The sequence below is a fragment of the Dinoponera quadriceps genome, unplaced genomic scaffold (assembly GCF_001313825.1).
Source record: "Dinoponera quadriceps isolate SergipeBrazil2010 unplaced genomic scaffold, ASM131382v1 scaffold3386, whole genome shotgun sequence".
NCBI classification, from domain to species: Eukaryota; Metazoa; Arthropoda; class Insecta; order Hymenoptera; family Formicidae; genus Dinoponera; species Dinoponera quadriceps.
Genome location: NW_014557714.1, coordinates 1,053,609 through 1,076,744, shown reverse-complemented (window position 1 = coordinate 1,076,744; position 23,136 = coordinate 1,053,609). Strand labels below are relative to the sequence as shown.

The 23,136-nt window shown below is 41.1% G+C and overlaps 1 protein-coding gene across 3 annotated transcripts in view; it reads right to left on the bottom strand.

Moving 5' to 3' along the window:
• Window positions 1-23,136, bottom strand: part of LOC106749407 (transcriptional activator Myb) — a 58,075-nt gene that overhangs the window by 25,738 nt on the left and 9,201 nt on the right. For 2 of the 3 annotated variants that reach the window (XM_014628815.1, XM_014628817.1), the window contains exon 1: window positions 18,132-19,024. The exons of the other annotated variant lie outside the window; for it this stretch is intronic. In XM_014628815.1, coding sequence (XP_014484301.1) covers window positions 18,132-18,226 — 95 coding nt within the window. In that variant the 5' untranslated portion in view covers window positions 18,227-19,024. Of the gene's footprint in view, window positions 1-18,131; window positions 19,025-23,136 lie in introns of those variants that run through there. 3 annotated transcript variants of the gene reach the window in all.

The window sequence follows — 23,136 nt, the reverse complement described above, 5'->3', positions numbered from 1 at the left end:
TTGCGACACCGGGCGCCCTTAGCGCGATCGTTTCTTCCTCCTTTCTTTTACTTCCTCGCTTCCGCCTGTTGCGCGTCACGCAACAATAAGGTCATCGTGCAAGCCGTCCCTTCGAGCGCGGGGAACCTCCTCCGCGACGAAGGAACGCCGCCGGGAAACGCGACTCGCACTGGAAACCGCGGTGACGGTGTCTCCTCGTACGTTCCTCGCAAAAAACAAATGCACTAATTTCTGAAAAATTAATTAACAACGTTATAATGTTATATAAAATTTAGTTGCAAGTATATGGGTTTTTTTGCGCAGTATCACATATAAAGACTGGACTAATTTTTAAGAATAAATATTAATTGAATATCAGATTCCACATAATAAGTATTTAATGAGCGAAAGATTTTACAAAGCAGATATACTAATTCTGGATATCTGTTTTACATGATAAATTTTTTATTTAGAGTTGAATTATATTTATATTTTGTGCTTTTTCTCCATTTTAACTAAAATATTGCTTCATTAATCTTTATGACTTTCAATAGCGACTTAATGTAAATCTTACGAATTCATTATCTCTTATTGTAATTTCCATGTATGATCAATAAAAGGTTAGAAAATTCTGATTCTGTTATGACATTGACACGTGAAATGATTAATTGTTTTACAAAAAGTATAAAATCGTGGAAAACACAAATATTTAGATATTGTGACTCGCGAGAAAACCTCAAGATGTGAGAAAACATCTTTATCTTATGTAGGAACTTTGATTACTCTTATCTAAAGATTAGCCGAAAGTGCCCAATGTTAGAAATGTGTCCAAATATTGCTTTAATCATTATTAAATTAACTTAACAATTTAACTTGACACGAGATGTGTTCCACACGACCAGGGCGGTCCTTCACCACTGATCCTTAACACTGATATATATTTTATATCTACATTACTGTAATCTTAAAAAAGAAAAAAAAAGAAAAATCTCCTAAATGAAACTCATTAATCGAGTTTTGCTATCTTATGTATTTATATATCTCAATAGCTAACTTCCCAAATTTTAAATAGATATCTTTCCTGCAAAAAAAATAGCGGCTTTGCCTTTATCACACGAAATGCCTCATATTCTCTATAGCGTTGTGTCAAATAAAATTTTTCTACGCCCTAAACGCCTTTTCTCGTACGAAATGCCTCATATTTTCCGCAACGTTGCGTCGAATAATATTTTTCTACGCCCTAAACGCCTTTTCTCGTACGAAATGCCTCATATTTTCCCCAACGTTGCGCCGAACAATATTTTTCTACACTCGGAACTTTTCTCCAGTCTATCAACAGCCGCGAGAACGATCTCTCACAGCGGCTGAAACACCGACGATTAATGGGACTTCGAAATTATCGAGACCCTAAACGAGGACTCCCACGAATTTCGAGAAATTCGACGCTAACCCTCTCTATTCTCGCCATCGTCTTTATCCTCCCCTTAGCTCTCTTCTCACCTTCCCGCGTCCTTCGCATCCTCCGAACATTTTTTTCTTTCCGGAGAGCCACGAGGAATTCGTATCGCCGAGGAAAGGCTTATCGCACGATTTATCGCGCGGTATCGAGCGACACCCTTTATCAGACGGACCACCGCTCAAAAAGCGCAAGTCCGCGCGCCGTTACACCTCCGACAGGACAAGATATTGGGTCAACGCAAATACAGACCCCGCCTCGCTTTGGTCGCGTGCGAGACAGCCCGACACAATTGATCCTTTCGTCAATTTTCCCCGAGCACGGGAGACCAGGTGCATTCGTTCGCGGCTGCGTCAGCTGCCGCGCCCGGGTGTGCTCTCCACCCTCTCACTACTCCGGGTCTCGCGATCATCCGAGATATGGCGACTCGCGTCCGTGGCTTTACGGGGACGCGTGCCTCCCGAGTCTCTCAGAACATCAGACTCCGAAGACGACGATGATGACGATGATGACGACGACAAGGGGAGGGGGGGGGAGGGGTCGTCGACGTGGTCGGTCGAAACGTTCGTATCTCCGTTCAAGGAGATCGTTCTTTTGCCTATCCGGTCCGCAGGTCTCGCGGTCGAGACTCGTGAATGAACGCTGGACTCTCTTTTGCATAATTAAGCGACCTTCGTTATTCGTCCATTGGTATGCGATGCGCGAAGCGGGATAAAAGGAGGGGATAAAGAAGAGGATGAAGAAGTTACGTTATCGTGCAGAATTCGCAACTTCATGTTTCAGGGATCTCCGAGTGGGCTCCTTCTGGGAAGTACACTAGCCGTCATGTATGCCTTAATCATTAGCTAATGTCTTATTTGTGGGACGCTTTCTTGATTGTATAAAATCGCTTGGTTATTATATAATTTTGTTACCGTTCTCAGCAGTTAATTCCCAGTCTTTTTATCCGTGTCTTCAATAAAAATTATTTTAATCGTAATCTGAGACCTTTCTAGGCAAACTTCACAAGCAAACTAATTCTTTAATTAAAGATGTTTGTTTAATTAAAATTGTTGTAAAACAATTAAGTCGTGTATATTTTATCCATTAGCGGCGAGTGTTCTATTTGGGGACGCTTCTTTTTCATTGAGTAAAAAATTGCTCGGTTAATGGAACACTTTTATTTTTGTTTTCAGTAACACTCTGTAATATCTGTGCTCTCGATAAATATGGTTTTAATTCTGACCTGAGACCTCTAAGAAATAAATGGACTAATCATTTCCAATGCTATTATAAATATTTATATGGCTATATATCAATATTATAACTACGGTTATTTGTCATTTAACGTTGAATCTCTTATACATATGTATACCTAATAAATAAACATTAAAATATCTTGCATAAAATGTCTAAATTAACAAGTAAACCAAATATAAAAATGCAAAGGGGGTCAATAAAGTAAATTAACAGCAATAACACGATGCACGGTGTACGCAGTCACTTTTTACGTGAAAGTTTAATTCAAATTAATTATTTCTTCGATAAAGAATTCCTTATTTCAAGACTTCCTGGCGAAGAATTTTCTTCATAATTTTCATAGAAGAATTTCGCCACACAACAACGACGATGACAATTTTATGTCAATGTTTATAGTGTCTGCGACAGTTCGAACGTCACATGTCGTCTTCATTTACTAACGATTCAAACTATAAATAGGCAGACAGGGCAAGAAAGCAAATAAGAAGGGCGATCAAGAGAAGCTGTCGCAATCGCGACTAGACTTAGAAAGTGAGAAAAGCGGAGGGAACACAAATTACAGTCGGCGCAGTCAGTCAAATCAAACATCGCTCGACGGTGACGTTATCGACTCCTCGTCGTTTGTTCAGTGAGAGAGGAACAAGATATAAATCGTGGCTAATTAACGGGCGACGTTGCCGTGTCGAAGTGTCATCGAAATCTGTAACTAATTATATGCATACGTTCCCCGACGAGGCTCGACGATTTCACAGAGAAATTTTACAATCCGTCGCGGTGAGATACGTGAGATTTCGTCATCAAAATTCCATAGAGTCGCCGAGCAATCCTAACTCCTGCTGTCCTAATGATTCTTTTCGATCCCACGAAACAGACGGACCTAGCGGCTCGAATGTTCGGTAGAAGGTCGTCGGCATAACGCAGAAAACCTGTTTAGATTGATCTACAGCGGATTAATAATTGATAAATATATAAGTGAAATATCGCGACGAATATCGATTTACCGAAATACCGATATTAAGATATATATTCACAATGTTTGAGTTACGGGCGATGAGAAACTAAGAGCGTCGGTGAATCTTCACGGAGACTAAAACATGCAACGCGACATTATTCTTCTCTTCCGACTCGAAATAAATTTGAAGTTTTAACTGTTTAAATTCGAGATTAGCAGGAAGAATATTTAATTCAATATGAGACATTCCATATAAGAGCGACCCCGCCATTAATCATAGACAGTATTGATATATATTTCATCTATCAGATCAGTCAAGAAGTTCGGTCCGACTTTTGAGTACAATTTGACTTGACTGCATTCAACGGAAACAAATTACTCAATCAATCTAATAGCCGTTGTTATCTATGATCCTTTGTCAATATTCTGACGGAATTTGTACTATCGTACTTTATGTGGACATCTATTGGTTCAAAGTTGAAGCAAAAGTTTAATCGAACTTTGTGGCCTAACGTATTATTACAATCTTTAAAGAAAACTTTTCAAGAACCCCATTGTGTTGAGACAACTTGGAACTAAGCAAAGTTTCCTCTCATTTATTACATATTTTATGTGTATCTGTGTGTGTGTGTGTGTGATTTTATTATATTATAAATTTAATTTTATCACATCCAGCGGAAACGAATTCTCCCTCAACCGAGAAATCGCCAGCAGGAAATTGATGCGAACCTTTCGCCAGACCTAACATAAATTTACGTATCTCAGTGGCGGACTCGCCCCTTTTAAACCTTCAACGCCTTTTTATATAAAAAATAACGACCTCGCTCCCTTGTCGTGTGGGCCGCCTCAGATGAAAAAAGCTGGCACCCCATAGACGAAGTTAACTACGCCTCGGACGAGAACGGACCGACGTCCTTTTCCCAGCGTTCTCAGTCACTAGAGGCCACAGAATTCGCGGGCCTCCCGAGATGACGTAACAACGTAACCACGTTGCCCACGATATCGCTCGATATTTCAACGACCACCCGAGCGAGACTCGCACCATCGAGTGGGCTTCTCGATTTCGAGATATTCGAGGAGGAGGCCCGCTAAACGGAACGCCGGCCCATCTTCCGCCGAGGATATATTTTAATAAGACCGCGAAAGATCGTCGCTCGGCGAAGCTGCCGGCGCGGCAGATAAACTCCGAAGATGAATTCACTGAGCCGACTGAGACACGCACGACGACGACGACGATGACGACGAGGACACGAGTCCACGGGGTAAATGGAGATAGGTAGGCATACGCGCAAGTGCACGTATGTATGTGTATGTGTGTGAATGTGTGAACGCACACACATACACACACACACGCACACACATCTAGCTACACGCGTATTTATATACACGCGACCGTACGGCCAGCCAGCGACATCAGGGTGGAAGTCTTTACGAAAGACATCTGGCTACCACCTGCCTCGATGCCCTCGCACTCGCTCCATCAAACTTCCCCATAATAGAACGCTCCCGAACATGCGCACCCGCTCTCTCACATGACGCACGCACATGTGAATGCGTGTGCATCGTGCGAGCGAGAGAGAGAGAGAGAGAGAGCGTGTGACTGACTCGTGTACGTGTAAATAGATGTACGCGCGCCCGCATGTGAATACGCCAGTATGTACATGTGAGTGTGCGTGTGTACGCCGACAATAATCGAGTGATCGCGCTTCTCTCGTTCCCCCCATGGGGCTGTGTAAAAATACAGGTTTACCCGGTACATACGCGAGCGCGTATTTTCACGTTAACGTCAGATCGGGAATTAAATATTCACGCGCACGCATAAGCGGTGCTCTCAACTCCGTGCAACATAGACAATGAGGAGTGTCTTAATTATTATACGTCGAATCCAGTTTGTCCGACCTTCCTTCCATCCCTCCCTCCGTGTCCCTTCGCCTTGTGCCCTGTCCCGATGGTCTCTCTAAGAATTGTCGGAGTACGTACACGCTAATGAAAAACCGGTCGCTCGGTGAATGATCGCTCGAATTCGCGTTTATTTCCACGAGACTATTGTGCAAATAAAGCGTAATTACGTTTCGGTATGCGCGAGAGAGAAAGAGAGCGAGCGTGCACACGATGAGCAAGGGATCGCACGTATCTCCGCAGCGAGAGCATTAAAATTAGCTGGCCGAGAGCTCCTCCTCGAAGCTCCGCGAATAATATCCGCGCCTCGCGGGGGAAAGCAGCAACTGCCTCCTCTTCGGTCGCGAAGGAATTCCGCAAGTTTCTAACATTTATTAACGTTCCAAAAATTCAAGAACAAGGCGTACGATTGGAGAGAAAAAGAGACCCGAGACGTGTATTCTCTAAATTTTCGGAGAAGTAAAACACTCTCACTTAAAACAAGGGAAAAGTCATTCAAAGCGACAATAATAATATCGCCATTCGGAATCACAAGGGTAAATGTTTAATTCAAGCTTCGAGTTAATTCTGAATTTTTGAAATCTCTCAAAATGAATGAGAATTCATTCATCGAAGCAACAGTGAAAATCACTCGCAATCACAAGAGTGAACATTCAATTAATTCAAGCTGAAAGCGAATTCTGAATATGCACGAGTGAATGTGCAATCGGTTAGAATGAATTTGGTATTTAGAGGCTTCCGTGGCTTGGAAAAACCATGTTGGATAGAGCGAGATAGTTTCCGTGAAAGTGGAGCACCGCCGGTCCCGCTCTTCAATTTCGAGTAAAAATACCCACTCGACGTTTCAGAGTGAAGAATTCACTTTACGGGTGAAAAGTCGCGCCCTACTCGGCCGTCGCTACTTTTCGGATGAAGTTTCACTCGGAGAAAAATTCGGAGGGAGAGTACGCCCGCGGTCCGAGAAGATTCTTGGATTCGGAAACGCCTGCGAAGACCTTCGTAGATTTCTCCGACTGAAAACCGAATCCAAAAATAGGACATCGGGTTTTCTTTTCCCAAAGCGCGGATACAACGTAGTCAATAATGCATATATATTAACCAGTCATTCACCGAGCACGTCTACCTTAGTAAACTCGCCAATCTACCGAAGATATACATATACATACTCCACACACACACACACACACACACACACACACACACACACACACACACACGCACGCACAATATACACATACAGACGAGAGCATCGCGCAAGGCGGTCGGCGCGTTTTCGAGACGGAGGGAAATTCATTCGGCGGCCCCTCCATGGAAAAAAAGGCGGGAAGCCCCTCGGCAACGCGCGCGCGCGCGCGCTCTTCATCCCTCTTTCCGAGGCGCGCCTCGTAACACCGTGCCCGCCTTTTACCCTCGCGCTCATGCGAGCGATTGTACATCGGACGAGCCACCCGGTGCTCGTTCCCATGACAAGTGCGATGGGTATTTTCACTCGTGAATCTTTAATTCCACCGTGGGAATCGCGGCCGCATCGTCGCCGGCAGATCGGGCCCGTCGTCGGCGCGCGATCCGTGCGCGCGCGCGAGCGTGGATTACGCGAGCGGAGCGTGCGCGCTCTCGTGATCCGATTAGATTACATCTTCCGCGATGGAGATCCGCGCACAAGGCGGTCCATTGTGTCGCTATGCGGAAGTCCCTCCCGGACGGGCGGGAGGCACGAATGGGTACACGCGTATATGTGTGCGAGTATGAGCGATGTCGGCCCGCGGATGTTAAGGTAGTTTCTCGAGGGATGAAGCTCGAAGCGTCGAAAGCTCGAGGCGAGGGGGTGTATCGGGCCAGTCGAGAAGTTCGGTTCGATTTCCGACAGTTTTTCCGATGGTAGGCAGACTTCTTTGCGAGAGAGACACGAGAATTCTGCCGGGAGGTGGACGAAGGATCGTAGATAATAATGACGATTGTATTCGCTCGATGAGTGTATGTGCGTGTAATTGATTTCCTTCGAATGTAATTGCTAATTTTTTTCCCCTCGTTTCTTTTTTCCTGTCCTTATACTGTATTACGTTCGTCCAAGAGACTCGCGTCGTTTTTCTATTAAATTCTTGTAAGAAGTTTGGATAAAAAAATACGAACATCGATGATGAACTTGATAAAAGTCGATAAAGTAGAGGTGATTATAAAAATATTAGGTTATATAAACGCCGATCGCGCGATCTTTTGTGTATATTTCTAGTACACATAGATCTTACGTAAATGTAATTTCGATATAAATATGAATGTGATGAATGTGCGCTACTCTGTTTAATCATATATATCTAATAGAAAATCTAATCAAGATATTTAAAAAATTTGTCTACAAACTTTTCGTCTCTTTTTAGACTTCTAAATTTAATTGGAAAAATAATATAATATAAAATATATAAAATATATAAGATATAAAAAATATAAAAAATGTCCTTGAAATTTTCCTGATTTAAGCACTGACACATTCGATATATATAAAGTGCAGAATTTCTGTATCAAGTAAATACTTAAAAGTTATGCTAACTGACAACTAGAGATGTCATTTTGAAATTGTTCACTTTAACCGCTATAAAACGTAAACTTTGTGAAAAAAATCAGTATCCGATAAAGTTTTCAAGCACGCATCCCCTTAAAAGGAAAATAAAAAGTCCTTATTGGATGTCTCAAAAGCTATCAAATCGACGTTCATTTTATTCGTAAAAATTATTAATACTTCGAAATTGGATAATTCCGTCTTTTACACAGTGAAAAATTTTATGTTACAAACGATCCATCTAAATTTTGGTGTTACTTTAACATGAGGAATATGTTAAAAAAATACAAAAAATGTTAAATTAACATAGATTTCATCTTGTTAACATATTCACCTTGTTAAAGTAATACAACAATTTGGGTAAATTGTAACATAAAATTTTCTACTGTGTATTTTATTTGACAAGTGCGCGATAATCCTTTTACAACAACCTAAGAGAATAATTTCATTCATTATAATAAGAATAAAGTAACTATATTGTAAATGAAATTACTATAAAGGTCAAGTTACTACTATATTTCTATTCATTATATAACTAAACTTGTTCTCGTAAATAAATATTAAGTGACCGACTTAAATTTGACTTGAAAATTGAATCGAACTAGTTGACCTCACCCGACAGGAAGGGAAATGCAAAGGAGACGCCGAGAACGAAAGAGCCCAAGTCTCAAGTATCCCGACAAATCAAGGGGGCCTTGTGATCTAAAGGGATAAAAAAAATCGATTTTTCTTATTTTGCACTTTCTGAAACCTTTATCTGGCATAAGTATATGAAAAAACCTTGTAAAATTCAAACTATCAGGACGCTTTTATTTTATAATTGAAATTGGATATTTTAAATTTTTTCTTATATCAGTACAGCTAAAAGTAAAAAAAAAGTGAAGAAGAAAACCGCAGGACGATATCTCTTTTCACTTCTTACAAATAAATTCGAATAAAACAATCATTTGTTAACCGTATAGACCAATAAGTCTCCATCGCAAGTCGAACGTGATAAAAGTTTGAGACATCCATCCGTCCCACGTTGACCCCCGAAAAATGGTCAAATCCGCACTCTCGCCGGACAGGATCGTTCCTGTTGACTACGAGGGAAAGAGAGAAGGAGAGCTCGCGCATTCTCGACCGGGAGCAGATGCTGAAAATCAAGTTCGCGCCCTCGATCGGCATCGCCGACCCCGCCGGCACCGAATCAATATCGAAAATAATGACGGAGAAGAAAGAGAGAAGAACGGGCTGCGTCCCATCTTGAAAGAAGTCTCTCTTCAAGGGGCCCGCTCGCGAATCTCGTTGGCGACCCCCTTCGAAATTTGTTATTTGACGTTTAGGGTGGCTTTTTCTGGCCGTGCCCCGCCAACCCGCGCGCTCGATCCGGACGGAGTTCCAGGGCAACGACGTCCCGCAGCAGCTGTGCCCGAAGAACAACATCACGTCGGCCGCGACGACTCGCTCTCTCCGGACTCGGATTCTGCCGTAATAAAAGGCTAACTCGACGAGTTTAAATAACGCTTTAAATCGCACGCCCTGAGAGAACGCAGACGCAAAGTGCGCCGACTACTTTCTGAGAAAAGAAACTTCTCGCGATGGTTTTCGGTTGGAGAGAGATCCTTCGAGCTTCCCGGGCGTTTTCGAGTCTGAGAATATTCTCGAGATTTAATTAAAAATTTTGTTGTTTAATTGCTGTAATATTACCGATGAAGATATTAAGTCGGCCAGAAAGTTCGGCTCGATTTTTAAAATCTTCTCTCGCGATTTTAGNATAAAGAGGGAGGGAGAGAGAGAGAGAGAGAGAGAGAGAGAGAGAGAATATTATATAGTAATTTAAATATAAAAGTATACGAAAGAAGATCGCCTGAACGTTAGCAAAGAATTATAGATAGCGATAGCAATTTATTTGAGACCAGTACCAAAAGCTCCAAAAAACAAAAAGGTTGACACTTAAAAATCGAAGATGATTATTATATAATTATAGCCTTTATTAGATTAAAATAGTCAATTGCTGAATAATTCGTTTTCATTGAATGGGATAGTCAAATTTAAGAGAACGAACCGAACTTTTTGACCAACCCAATAATTTTATAGCGGTATCCATAGTTCAACTTTACATTTGAGATCGTCTTCTGAGATGTTCATTTGAAGATAAGGGTCGTTAATTAGCTACGACGTATCTAAAGACAAACTTAAGATGATCTTTAGTATAATCTTTAATACCTTTATTATAGAATTGAACCACGAATATTGCTTAGACATTTACTCCAAGACTTCTTCGACCAACTTCGGTTTTAACGACTACGACTACGAAAAAGCTCGCGTCGTTCGCTCTTCGACGCAAAATAACTTTCGGACCTCTCACAGAGAGTCTCTCTCTCTCTTTCTCTCTTTCGTGAGGTCCCGTGAACGCGTCGGAGGACTCGGCTCTTCGCCGAGAAACCACACGCGACGTGAGCACGACTTATTTATAGTAGACGACGGCCGTAGTGGATTCATTAGACGTAACTGTATAATTAACAGAAAATGAGAAGATAAGGCGAAATCGCGCGTATGCGAATATGCCTAAGCAAATGCGTTGCACATTTAATGATTCCCAGGGTGAATTCTCTCAAAACTCACGAACATCTTGGCTTGTCATGCTCCGTTATTGTTGAAACATTCTGCTGTATACAATGAAAAATATTGACGTTAACATATTGCCGGCAGATTAGACCGAAAAATAAAAGTAACAATGTAATAAAACATAATACAAAGTAATAAAACGCTTAGGTTGATCAGGTAAATCTATCTTTTCACCGATCATCGTTGATCAACCAGAATTTTTAACGATTCTGAAAAAAATTATTGTTTACTTTTAGATTTCATTATATTGACTCTCCTATATTGCACGAATTCTAAAAACCCAAAGTATCGACCATGTAATTTCACGTGAAAGATTTCACTTTCCGCCCTACTGATTCCGCGTGAATTTTTTCACTGTTCGCACGATTATGTAACGTTGAATGTGTGAAAAGTAAAAATTAGAAAACTTGATTAATGATATAACAGTAGAGAAGCGAGCTTGTCGTCAGAACATCTAGCAACATCTAACCTTAAGAACAACGCTATAATCTCAGAAATGTTACATTTCTTGCATCTCGGAATGGTAGTAACATTATACACCGGAGCGGTCATTTCTGCCAGCAAATTCGATGGTGAGAAAATTCACGAAAAGTTTCACTTTTCACGTTTCTGCTCTAGAAAAAAAATTACCTGATCGATACCCAGGTCAAGGTGTGTACTGTTCACAAAATACACGGTTCCTCAAGTCTGATGAGGCGCAATTCGCACGGTTGGCAATGTGTTAAGCAACGTCCAAGAGCCAAGTACTTCAATCTAAATCCTATCTTCAGTCACCGATAGCTTGAGAAGTGTCAACTCCGAGATAGCCGAGGTGTTCGTGCTTCTCGACCGAGAAAATTTGAGAAGAAAGAAATCTACGTGACTCTCGACTTTTCCTCTCTGTCTCTGTGACGCGACGTGCTGAGTCACTCAGATCCATCACACGTTGCGAAGAAGGCCGCACACTACTTCCGGTTCTTAGTAAAACTTCAATTATCAGCTCCTATTGAAAACTCCGAGCTTAGTGTCCCGCGAAGACAAAGAGAAACGGAGGGATGAAAAGAAAAAAAAGAGAAGTAATGTCTTTGGAGTTGCCATTCGGATGTATTCGGCGAAGTATCCGGCCCGAACAGAGAGAGAGAGAGAGAGAAAGAGAGAGAATAGAAAGAAAAGGGGCGAGAGCAGACAAACATCCAAACGGACGGACGGACGGACGGACAAGCCGGACAACTTCTCCTTGTGTCGGGGCCACTCGCGGTGTTGTATCCCTCGTCTGACCTACGGTTATCGCGCTTTTTAGTGCTGGACGCTTAGCGCTCGGCCAGAAAAAGAGAACACGAAAGAAAAAGGGGGAAGGAAGAAGAGAGAAGAGAGAAAGAAAGAAAGCCGCTCCTCGCGGCGGCCGGTCTCTCCCTCTCTCTTTCCCTCTTTCACGCGGGTCTACAGCCTCGGCAAGACAAGAAGAGGGAGACTAGGTAGTCCATGAGGAGATTTAAACCCGGTTTCGAGGCCGCTGGGAATATCTGCGCATCATTTATTTCGTACTTCCCCTCCCGGGCCAGAGGAGAGACTAAGAAGCCTCGTCTCGTCCTTTAATTCTAGCGTCAGGACGGGGTTCTCCTCCTGCGCAAGAAATCTTCGAGTCGTTACTTCATTCATCGCGACCGAAGTGTCACGCCTTTGCTTTTCCGTCGCTCTCCTCTATTCGCTTTACATGCACCGTGCCCGATTAATTTAACGCGACTTTTCGGTGATTAACGTTTTTGTCTTGTTATGAACCGAATCTTATTTGTCAATAACATGTGTCTCATAATAATTATCAAAGATTTCGTGATTATATTTTCTTTTGGAGCCGAAATATCAAATCTGAATGGCCTGAATGAGACAGCGTGAAAGATCTGAGAGAAATTTTACACTGAAAAAAATGCCACATTCAAGTAAATGTTTGCTAACGAGTATTGAAGTAATATATATAATTTTACTTAGTCCAAGAGAGTAAATTACTCCAATATTTATTAGCAAATATTTCTTTGAATGTAGCACTTTTTTTCTTTCAGTGTAGCTATTTTCGACTTCGGCTATACTCTCTTCTTATGCTTTTAATCTCAAAAATATAAAAATAGCAGTACGTATGTAAAGTTATTATCACTGACACTATAGTAACACTGGTTCTCCCGACTACAATTCTTTTACTGTGATGATTATAGTTACAAATGTCAGATATTTTTTTGTCAATGTTCCATTGGTGATACAAGCGGCACGGAACGTGTAAACTGGACAGATTACGAAATGACATACTTGGTTCTTAGTTCGGTGATTTTCAGCTTGGAACGAACGAAGTGAGCAAAAACATCTCTGTCACAATAGCAACGACCAAAGCGAAAAGCACGCCGACTTCTGTCCAGCATGAGATTTCCAGCGAACCGAGGCTCGTTATTTTCGCTCGAGAGCTCAGGAAGGTCGTGAAATTCAAATGCTTCACCTTATTCCTTTGCATCGGATAGGTCAGTATAAAAATTGATGAGAGGCATGAAGGATCTGCCGCCTTCGCAAATACAAAGTGACATGAATAGCCGGGCGAAGGGTGGCGTGAGATTTGTTTCACTCCTGGATCTCCGCACGTGACTTTCGAAATCGATGTCATAAAGCAGAAGTCGGTATTTCTAATGACCTGCACCTATTTTTTCAATGAAAAACTCGACTGACAGCGGGTCCATGGATGTTTCTATAGTTAAAGATGAACGTCTTCGAAATTATTCCTAGCTTTTCTTCTGGATCGGCGATTTTCAGGGTAGCCTTCGGTCCCGAGACTTTCCGAGAAGATCCTGAAACTTGAGAAACGAAAAATGCGAAGACGAGAGAGCCAAAAGTCTTGTATATTCGTTTGCAAAACAGAAAAATGTGTTCAAACCATTTCGCAAATAGATGCACACGAAAATTTCTTCTTAAAAATTTGTATTCCCTCTCTCTCTCTTCTTAATTATTTTCTAATATACCTCTTCTAATTTAACTCTCCAATTATTTTCTACAAGCACGCGACCAGAAAAATCAATTAATTACATTCAAACAATTAATTGTTAATTTAATTGATAAAATTTACCTTTATTTAATAAAAAATTAAAAGAGCGAATAACCGACTCGCCTATCGAGAGTGAAACGGACTGAAGGATTTCTCAACTCGAAAGGACGCTTCAGGATGTCTTGCGTTCGACCATGCGGATCATATTTTCGCTTGATATACGGCGAAAACTACGAACACAACCCCCACATCTCGATTCCTATACCATGTCATTAAATATTCATAGAATACTCTGATGAAGCGCGTTACCTAATGAGATACTAGATAAATGGCAAACGCGTTCCTATGAATATGAACTGCGCGAGATTTGGATAATCACGAAAAATGTTTCACTCGCGTCGTATTCTTGAATCGTCGAATTTACGAGGCACGATAAATTATCACATTGTAACGCCGTTTGAGGCCGTCGGTTTCGCCGTCGCGTTGCGCAACAACAATCGCTCAGTAGTTACACGTCACGTTATTCCACGTTACGTCACTCGATGTCACGTGAACAGTCCAAGATGCAAGTGGAACTAACTCCAATCTTCAAGAAACATGTATCAAGAAGAATAAAATACGTACATTTTCCAATTTATTTCCGAAAATTCATCGATCCCCCCCTCCCCCTCAATACATTTACGAGAATATTCTCTCTAAATTTCTTGTAGTAAAGTCTTACCCTAAATAAGAAAAATTCATTCAGAGCGATAGTGAAATTACTGCCACTCGGAATCGCGAGAATGAATATTTCATTCAAACGTAGAGGGGATTCTGACTTCAAACGTTGAACGTTGTTCCAACTTATACGAACACATACAAGTCGGTTTTTTCCACTCAGCAACCAATGACTGACACTATAGTAACATTTATTAGAAAAATAGTTCTGATAATAATTCTTTTTATGTTTTATAGCTATGTGTACAGTTACAAATATGCAATATTTTTGTCGCAATGTACGAGAGATTCGTTAGCGACCGGAGTAGAAATTCGAGAGAAATAAAGTGCTAATCTACAAATATATAAATTACGGTCACTTTCGACGCCAGCTTCTCGTTATTCTAGCAACAAATGGCAGCAACCATATCGCTACCGATAACACACTATATTAGAGTAGGTTTTCTGATGATAATTATTTCGCTATGCAATTATAGTCACCAACTACCACCATCACCGACGACATAAACACTAAGATTAAACCCGATCACGAGCTCGTTCGATCCAGCCGACAGCCGTTAGACGATCAAAATAACCGGAGAGGAAGTAAAAAGAGAACGGGCTGGTCATATATTACGAAAGTCGCGTAAACATGAGATTATACCAAGTATCGCAACGGACCCGTTCGTCGACTCCCGCCCTATCGCGAGTATTTAACCCAGATTCTGACATCAGACTGCTGCTCTCTTCGAGTTAAAGCCGAGACATGCAGAACTTGTTAACAGAGACTCAAGCAATATCGAGTGAATCGAACACAGACATTATCAAGAATTTCCACATGTAGTCTTAAGCTCTTGAGAATTCTCGAATATCCTTCTCTTAGGCCCGGTTTTTCATTTTCTGGTTAAACTTACTAAATTTAGGCTTAACTTAATAATAATGTAACAATTATGTTTTTTTATTCATGGTTAATCATTAAACTTTGAAAGTTTGTCAAAACCATCGGTTTAATGATTAACCATGGATAGAAAAACATAACGTTTGCATTATCATCAATTTAAAACACAAATTAGCCAGAAAATGAAGAACCTTAGTGTGACCCGTCAACGATCGAAGCAAAAATTAGAGAAAAATAGTTTCTAATCTTGTCACAAATTATATAGTCTTTTTCGGTACCAGCTTTTCGTTGCTCTAGCAACAAAAAAAGTCGTAGCTGTCATATGTATGTGGTTGTATCATCAATAACATAGTAGTCCATTACAAGAGTGAATTTCCTGATTATAATTACGTAATATAATTATAATTATTATGCCGTAATTGGCCAATTCGCTTAATACTTAAGTTTTTTTACATGCCATTAGCCCAAGCGATATCTCGTTTCAGGATCAACGGTGAAGTTAATGAGAGAGTGCCGAGACAAGCTACTTCTCCCCCCCCCCTCTCTCCTCACTATTCACAATTTCCCTTGCGATAACGCTGCATCCTTTGATATCAACGTCGGGTACGCGCACTTCCGTCGTCCACTGCGCACATACCGTACACACATACCGCACACTATTACACCACGAACACGCACGCGACGATATCACCAGCACACGCGGCATTTGACATCGCGGTAACCTCGCGATCATGAATATTCGCAATGTTCCGAGCGAGAAAACCTGCTCGCGCGACGCAGCACGCGAATTTCGCAACCACCCGTTAGGAAGAAATTATCCCCCCCCCCTCTCTCTCTTTCACATTGTTTTTTTGTCGAAAATTATCCCCATAAATATCCCTCATTTTCCTAAGGAAACAAAAAAGGATCACGGAAAATTGCGATAATTGCATCGCGAGGCTGCACCAAGAGCAAAATATTTTGTATTTATAATTCCATGAAAAAAAAAAAAATTATTATATCAATAGAATTGGTCGACGGTGTTAATAATTGAGATAAATCTTGATCCGATAGCAGTATTATTGAAACTAATACATTATGCACACCGAGAAAAATTGTAATTATTTTCGGTCTCAACTATATCTCTTTTACGGTGTTAACCACAAAAATAGTAGCAGCAATATATATAACTAAAGTTATTACCACTGACACTATAGTAACGTTTACTAGAAAAATGGTTTTCTTCACTATAATTCTTTCACATTAATGATTTTAATTACAATACCCTTTCTTTTTTAAATTTAGTTACAAATACAAATATTAAATATTTGTCTCTCTCTTGATTGAATTGTTTTAATAATTCGAATATTGATTTCAATAATATTGCTATTGAGGATTTATTCCAATTATGATTGCTATTGAACAATTCTATTGATACAGCAGCAATTTTTCTGGATAATCGCATTTAATGAAAGAATTGTAGTCAGAAGAACCGTTTTAATAGTAAATATTATTACGTGCTAATGATAATTATTTCATACACATATTACTATTATTACTTTTTTATTAGAAAAAACGATAAGAAGATAAGATTGACGCCGAAAGTAACTTTAGTGATATTATTTTCTTCTCTCAGTGTGCTCTTCCTGGCAAAACGAGAAGTTTTAAAACGATATTTTCTCGCGGCATTAACTTTGTTAATCAAAAAGCAGCGTTAAATCACGAAGATTTAATAGAAATTAAATGGAAATATTTATCGATAAATCTGAGAAGATTCAGTTCGACGATGGGGGAAGACCAGCACGTAAATAAATCCGGGGAATTGATCGTGACTGTTTACCAACGCCGGACCTCATTATTCTCTCAATGATATTTATTAGTAATTCACGATAGTCACTACACACACACTATAGTCTTCTCGCGTGATATGCAATCGTAATCTTGTCCACGGCCAAAAGGCAGATAACGCGGCCTCGACTACTTTTCTCAGTCGACTCTCGTGTAAATGAAATGGAACGGAAATGAGCGAGGAAACACTCGAGAGCGCTGAAATTTCGAGAATCGCTTTCGTATTTGATCTTCAAACGATCTTCAAGTTACACAGACAAGCATCACTTATCAGCGAAACGCTTAATTGTTCTATTCAAGGCGGGAAACGCAATAGAGAGTATAATCATGATTATGCGCCGCTCGAATATCATAAATTGCGTATTCTGCACTTAAGACCGTACTAGACCAGGTATTGGAGATCGAGGATTGCGAATTGGAGATTAAAACTTGTTCAATCGGGACAAAGCGAGCCAATTAGTCCATCCATCCAGTTCTAACTCGCACAAGTCTCGATTACCAAATATCTAGTCTAATATAGGATCTTATGCTTCCAAAATTTTTCGGAGCAAAATTCCACTCGAAAAATAGGGCGTGATATTCAATCTTCAATCAAAACGAAAAAAATAATCTACTCCATCGTCGCAAAAATTAATTCAATCTGATTAAAGAATTCACTCTCATAAATGAAAAAAAAAACCACTCAAATTTAAGATAAATATTCATTTTCGTGATTCTCCACGTAGTGTTGTTATTATCGCTTTGGGCGAACTTCCGCTCATTTTACAGAACAGCTACTCAGCTGCTCGTGAACATCTTATCTCCGAGAACGATTCCTCCCGCGAAAGAAACTGCTCTAACGAGGCAACCTGCTCTAACAAGACGCACATCGTGTCGCAAGAGGAAGTCACGAATACTCCGCAATTCGACACTACTCCGGCGAACAGTTTCTCTCTCCGTCTTTCTTTCTCACTCTCTCTTTCGGAAGACGAAAACGAACAGCTGCGAAGCGATAACAAGAATTCAATCGTTTCGATTACTTACGCTTCGGTGGGCGGCGGCGAGTAAAAGGACGAATGGTAAGTCATGATATCGCTGATCTTGGCCGACATGAGCGATCCATGCGGTAGCATATCCATTATAAATGGCGATTCTCGCACGACCGACGGTGCAGCAAAGGAGGCGGAGGGAGGGAAAACCTGGACGATACCGGCGGCTGCTCGATTGCGAATGAACCCCTTCTCTCTCTCTCTTCCTCCGTCTCGCAGTACACTAACGAACACTTCTACTTCGAACTGCTCGAATACACTACCATCTCTACGCGATGATGGCACGATTCATTGCGGGCTACGCGTCTCTCTCTCTCTCTCGCGGCTGTTTACGCGAAATTAGTGCGTTCTCTCGCGCCAGCAAACGGACAAACCGATCGACCGATCGCTACACGGCCATGTTTACGCTCTCTCCCGCACGTTTGCCCGCCCGGAGCACTCGTTACATTCTAACGCGTCCCGACGAAGCGGCACGCAGGTGACCGAGAGCCGCGTGCTTTTTTCCTACTTCTCTCTCCGTCCCCCCCTCTTCTACCTGCAACTCTTTCTCCCTCTCCCGCCTCGTTTCCTTTGTCTACCCCTTCTTTGGTCACCCTTCTCTCGCTCGGTCTCTCTCTCTCTCCTCTTGCGACGATCAGCCGCGCGGATATCGATTATCGAGGCGCAAATCACGTGGAAAGGGACGCACGTGTCGTGACGACGATCGGCACTAATGTCTTGATTGCGCGAAGATTCGAAAGAGAGAGAGAGAGAGAGAGTTCTTCGTCCAGGGTAACAGCACGTGGGCGACGCGCACGCTACAGCATCGTCGCGCAGCTCGAGGATATGGCGCCGCAACGCGTGAGGACGTATCTGGAGAGCGACGTCGAATGCGCTCTCCGGACGGCGGTTGTCTGCCAACTGGCTCGAAAAGTGCGCAGAGGCAGCCGCTGTGGCGGTCGTTGATGGAACGAAAGGGGGAGGGGAGGGAGGAGGGAAGCAAAGAGAAGGGACGAAGAGCCCTGGGGCGAGAGGGAGAGGAGAACGATACGAGGGAGCCCAGCATCACGAACCGGAGAAAGGCGCGGGGCAGAGGTGCCCGTCGTCCCTATGAACTTGCATGCATACCGCGCGCCCTGAGACGCGCGCGCGTACACGCACGCATGAGGGAATCGCGACCGCCGCCGGCGAGCGGGGCGAGGTAAAAGCCCGAGATACGCGTGGACGCGTCCCTGACGTCGCCGGTCACTCTGGTCGTTTGCATTTTTAGATAAGAACGACCGCGGTTCCAGTGTGAAATAAAAATGTTTCCTCTACGTTGGATTTTCACTTGCGATATTCACAGACGTTTAAGCCGGGAACGCACAGAAAAATCTCAAACAATAAGGAAGTTGACCGACCAATCAGCCATTTTCTTACTATTTAAAGAGCACTGTTTACGTTTTTCTATGTACCACTGATTTCATGTCGATGAATATAATCGTTTTGTTGAATAATTCGCATTGGTCAGAACAACGGAGCCAAGGCTCCTCGAATTCTACCGATGTTCGCGTTAGGAAATAATAAATTGCCCATGTATTGAACCGTTTAGAATGTAACAATAACAAAAACGACGATAGAATGCAGCGTAGAGTACGATTTTAATTTGTCAACTTTATTGAATATTCATTATGCAAAACGTCCAGGTCCATCGGTGGAGGAAAAGCATCAAAACTGACATAATGGTAAGCCGACATAACCATGTTTCTCGGTTTTAAAATACTGAATTCTGTCGGGCAGACTATGATTTTCGTCTAACGTATGTAGTAGTTGGAGATGAAGTGGCAATTTCTGTTTGCAAATGCCTTCGGTTATATTATTAACGTCATTTGATTTTTCATCGTTGAAGTTTCGTTTGAGTTTACTTCGTGTAAAAACTAAAATAACAAATCAACGAGTAATTTATTTGATAATCCTATTTTTACAGTATAAACTTTGAATTTTTCAAATCACTTCAGATCTCGTGCCAATCTTTAACCTGTCACTAAATTATGCGAAAAAAATTAGGGTCAGGTTATTCTGCGAACCGAGTTTAGTGGTCTTCCAATCGACATATCTGAACTTGGCTGTGATATCATTTCACAGAATATAGTTGAAACTAACGGTGATTAATTTTGCACTGTTTTTCTTGTTTGTTTAATCGTAGGATAATCGAAAAAAATCCAAAGATCTCTCCCCACATAATAAAAAGAATATACTATATATTGTAAAACTTAAAAAATCTTTTCAAATATGTAAGATTAAAGATAATATATAAGGATATGTAATAAATGCAAAGTAATGTAGATTTAATGCTTTTAGTATTATATTACTCTCAGATAATATCGCGGGCTCTTTAATTCATATGTTAATCGCGTAGAAGAATTCTCCTTACGACGAAGTTTTACATTATATTCTCTCATAATGCCCTTAACCGTCTCATCGGTTCATTTACCTCACACAACGAATAAAAACAAGCGGATAGGAAACGAAGGGGTGTATATATCGCAGCGTACGTAACGCGACCGCGGCGTTGCGGTCCGCGACTTCGCGCTTGGCCGGCATAATAATCGGGGCTCGATACGGCGCACGCGGTGGCTTCTCCCTGTTGTTGTCGTCGTCGATCACGCGGGATCTTCGTGGACCCCCGGCAGAATTTGTTTCCCTTTTTCTTTCGCGAAATTCACGGTCTCTTTTCGTGATGCGTCACGGACGAAAGGAAGCGGAGATCGAAAATTTACGGAGACAGACCGCGACGACTTCTTCCGACGGGATTCTCAACGGCAAGCTTGGTTTCCCGATCGGGCTCTCATTCGTGTTAAATTTGCCTGTACTAATCTATATTGATCTATATTTTAGGTAGGAAAAATTGTCTCTCGTTCGGTATGAGATCTGTCATGAGCGAACTGCTCGGAAAGCAGCGAAAGAAACGAGCGCTCCAAAAGGCGGTACTTTTACTTTTACAACGGAACGTGAAGGAACGCTTCGTTTGTAAGAATGTAATTTAAAAGCGGCGCATATCTCAAGGTATACTGCGCGGTTCATCTTTAGGCTACACCTACACCGTCGCACAATGTATGAACAATGATATTTCAAGCATGAAGATACAGAAAATACGGTAGGAGACGTCACAAACCGACGACGTCATGATTTATCGTTCAGCTTTTATAGTTGTCACGGAGAGACTGATATAAAAGAGAATAATAGAACATATTATATTCATGAAATATTTCTGAGTGAAATTCCACTCGAGAAGTGGAGTGACAGCTGAGTGTTCGAACAATTTTTCACTGACTTTTTAGTGAATTCTCTATTCTAGATCGTAGGGATGAATACTTCCATTCGAAATAGAAAAACATATCTGATATGCACCATCGTTGCAAGAACACATTCACTTTAATCGATCGAAACATTTATTTGTACGGGTAAAAAAACTACTTTAAATTCAAGTTAAACATTCATTCTTGCAATGTCTAGTGGCGATATTTGCGTCATCGCTTTGAGTGACATTTTCGCTCGTTTTGTGTGAAATTTTAATCCGAGAAATTCGAAGAATAATTTCACAGTACAGCTTATGAATGTCAAATAAGAATAAATAAATAGAGAAAATGCAACAAGAAGTATGTGTAAATAAGGGAAAAATGAAAGGGAGAATGCGTAATAGAAATCTAACGATGAACAATACATACAAACATGTGCGTTCGTATTTCGTACATCTTGTCGCTCGGATATTGAAAATTCCACGCAACTTAACGCGGTGTGGACGGAACCTTAGTCAAGGTTTAACCCGTCGAGAGGCATAGCTGGAGAAATAAGTGAAGGAAAAGAGCACGAGGAAAGGAGAGAATTGGAAGAAAGAGAGGAGACGAAGAGAGAGAGAGAAAGAGAGAGAGAGAGAGAGAGAGAGAGAGTTTGCGGTAACGCCGACGAGGAAGGAGAACGTGAGAAAGACGAGGAACTGCGAGGAAGGGACCCGGGGCGCGTCGGAGTTGAGCCGCAAGGTCTCGCGATATCACGGTGTTTGCGTTCCGAGAACCGATCGAAACCTTGACGGACGGAGAAAAATCCCGATTCGATAACGCAGAATCATCGTGGAACCCGCCGCCCACACGTGTTTCGAGAAACACCGACGAAACCTCGAAGCCCTGAAGTAGGATAAACTCGAGGGCGAGTCGACGACTTTCGACGTCGTAGGCTGTCCCCAGGGCCCTTTGTTTTACCAAGAGCGTTATTATTTCGACAAAAATTGCGTATTTCCCCTTCGGGACTTGCCCGAATAATTATGGCTTGCCGTCCACCGAGACTTAACAACCGGACGCGACTAGAATCTTTTTTATTATATTATCATAATTATCAATATTACGTAGATATTTTATTATTATAAATATCACTGTGTCATCACATATACTGTATTGTTAATATCACCATTATGTTTATTACTATTATCAATATTATTATCATCAGCACCATCACTTATTATTTTAATGACTAACTGGAATTTTAACGTCTAATTGGCTTGTGCAATTACTATCGCGCAAATTATATCCGACATCAATGAACTAAATGTGAATTGATAGATATACTGAGAAAAAAATTCTTGGTACTTGTAATTATAATCGCATAAATGAGATAATTATAGTCATTTATTGAAAAGATTTATGGTGAAAGATTTGGATATTGAACAAATTATAGCGGAAGATTTACTTTTCTAGTAAGTATTATTATAAATATCAATCATGATAACCTTACATGCACATCGCTATTACTATATTTTGGGTTAAAACCAAAAGAAAACATAGTTAAGGTCGAAAATAACTATAGTTTTAATGGAATTTTTTGCAGTATAGATGTAGATGATTTATTATCGTCTTAGGGTAATATTTTCTAAGACCTTTTTCGTTACAACATAAAATAATTATAATAAATAGAGTTAAGAATTGGTCAGAAACTAGAAAAGAAATAACAAAATGCACATGAATAAATAATGGTCAAAAAATTCCATT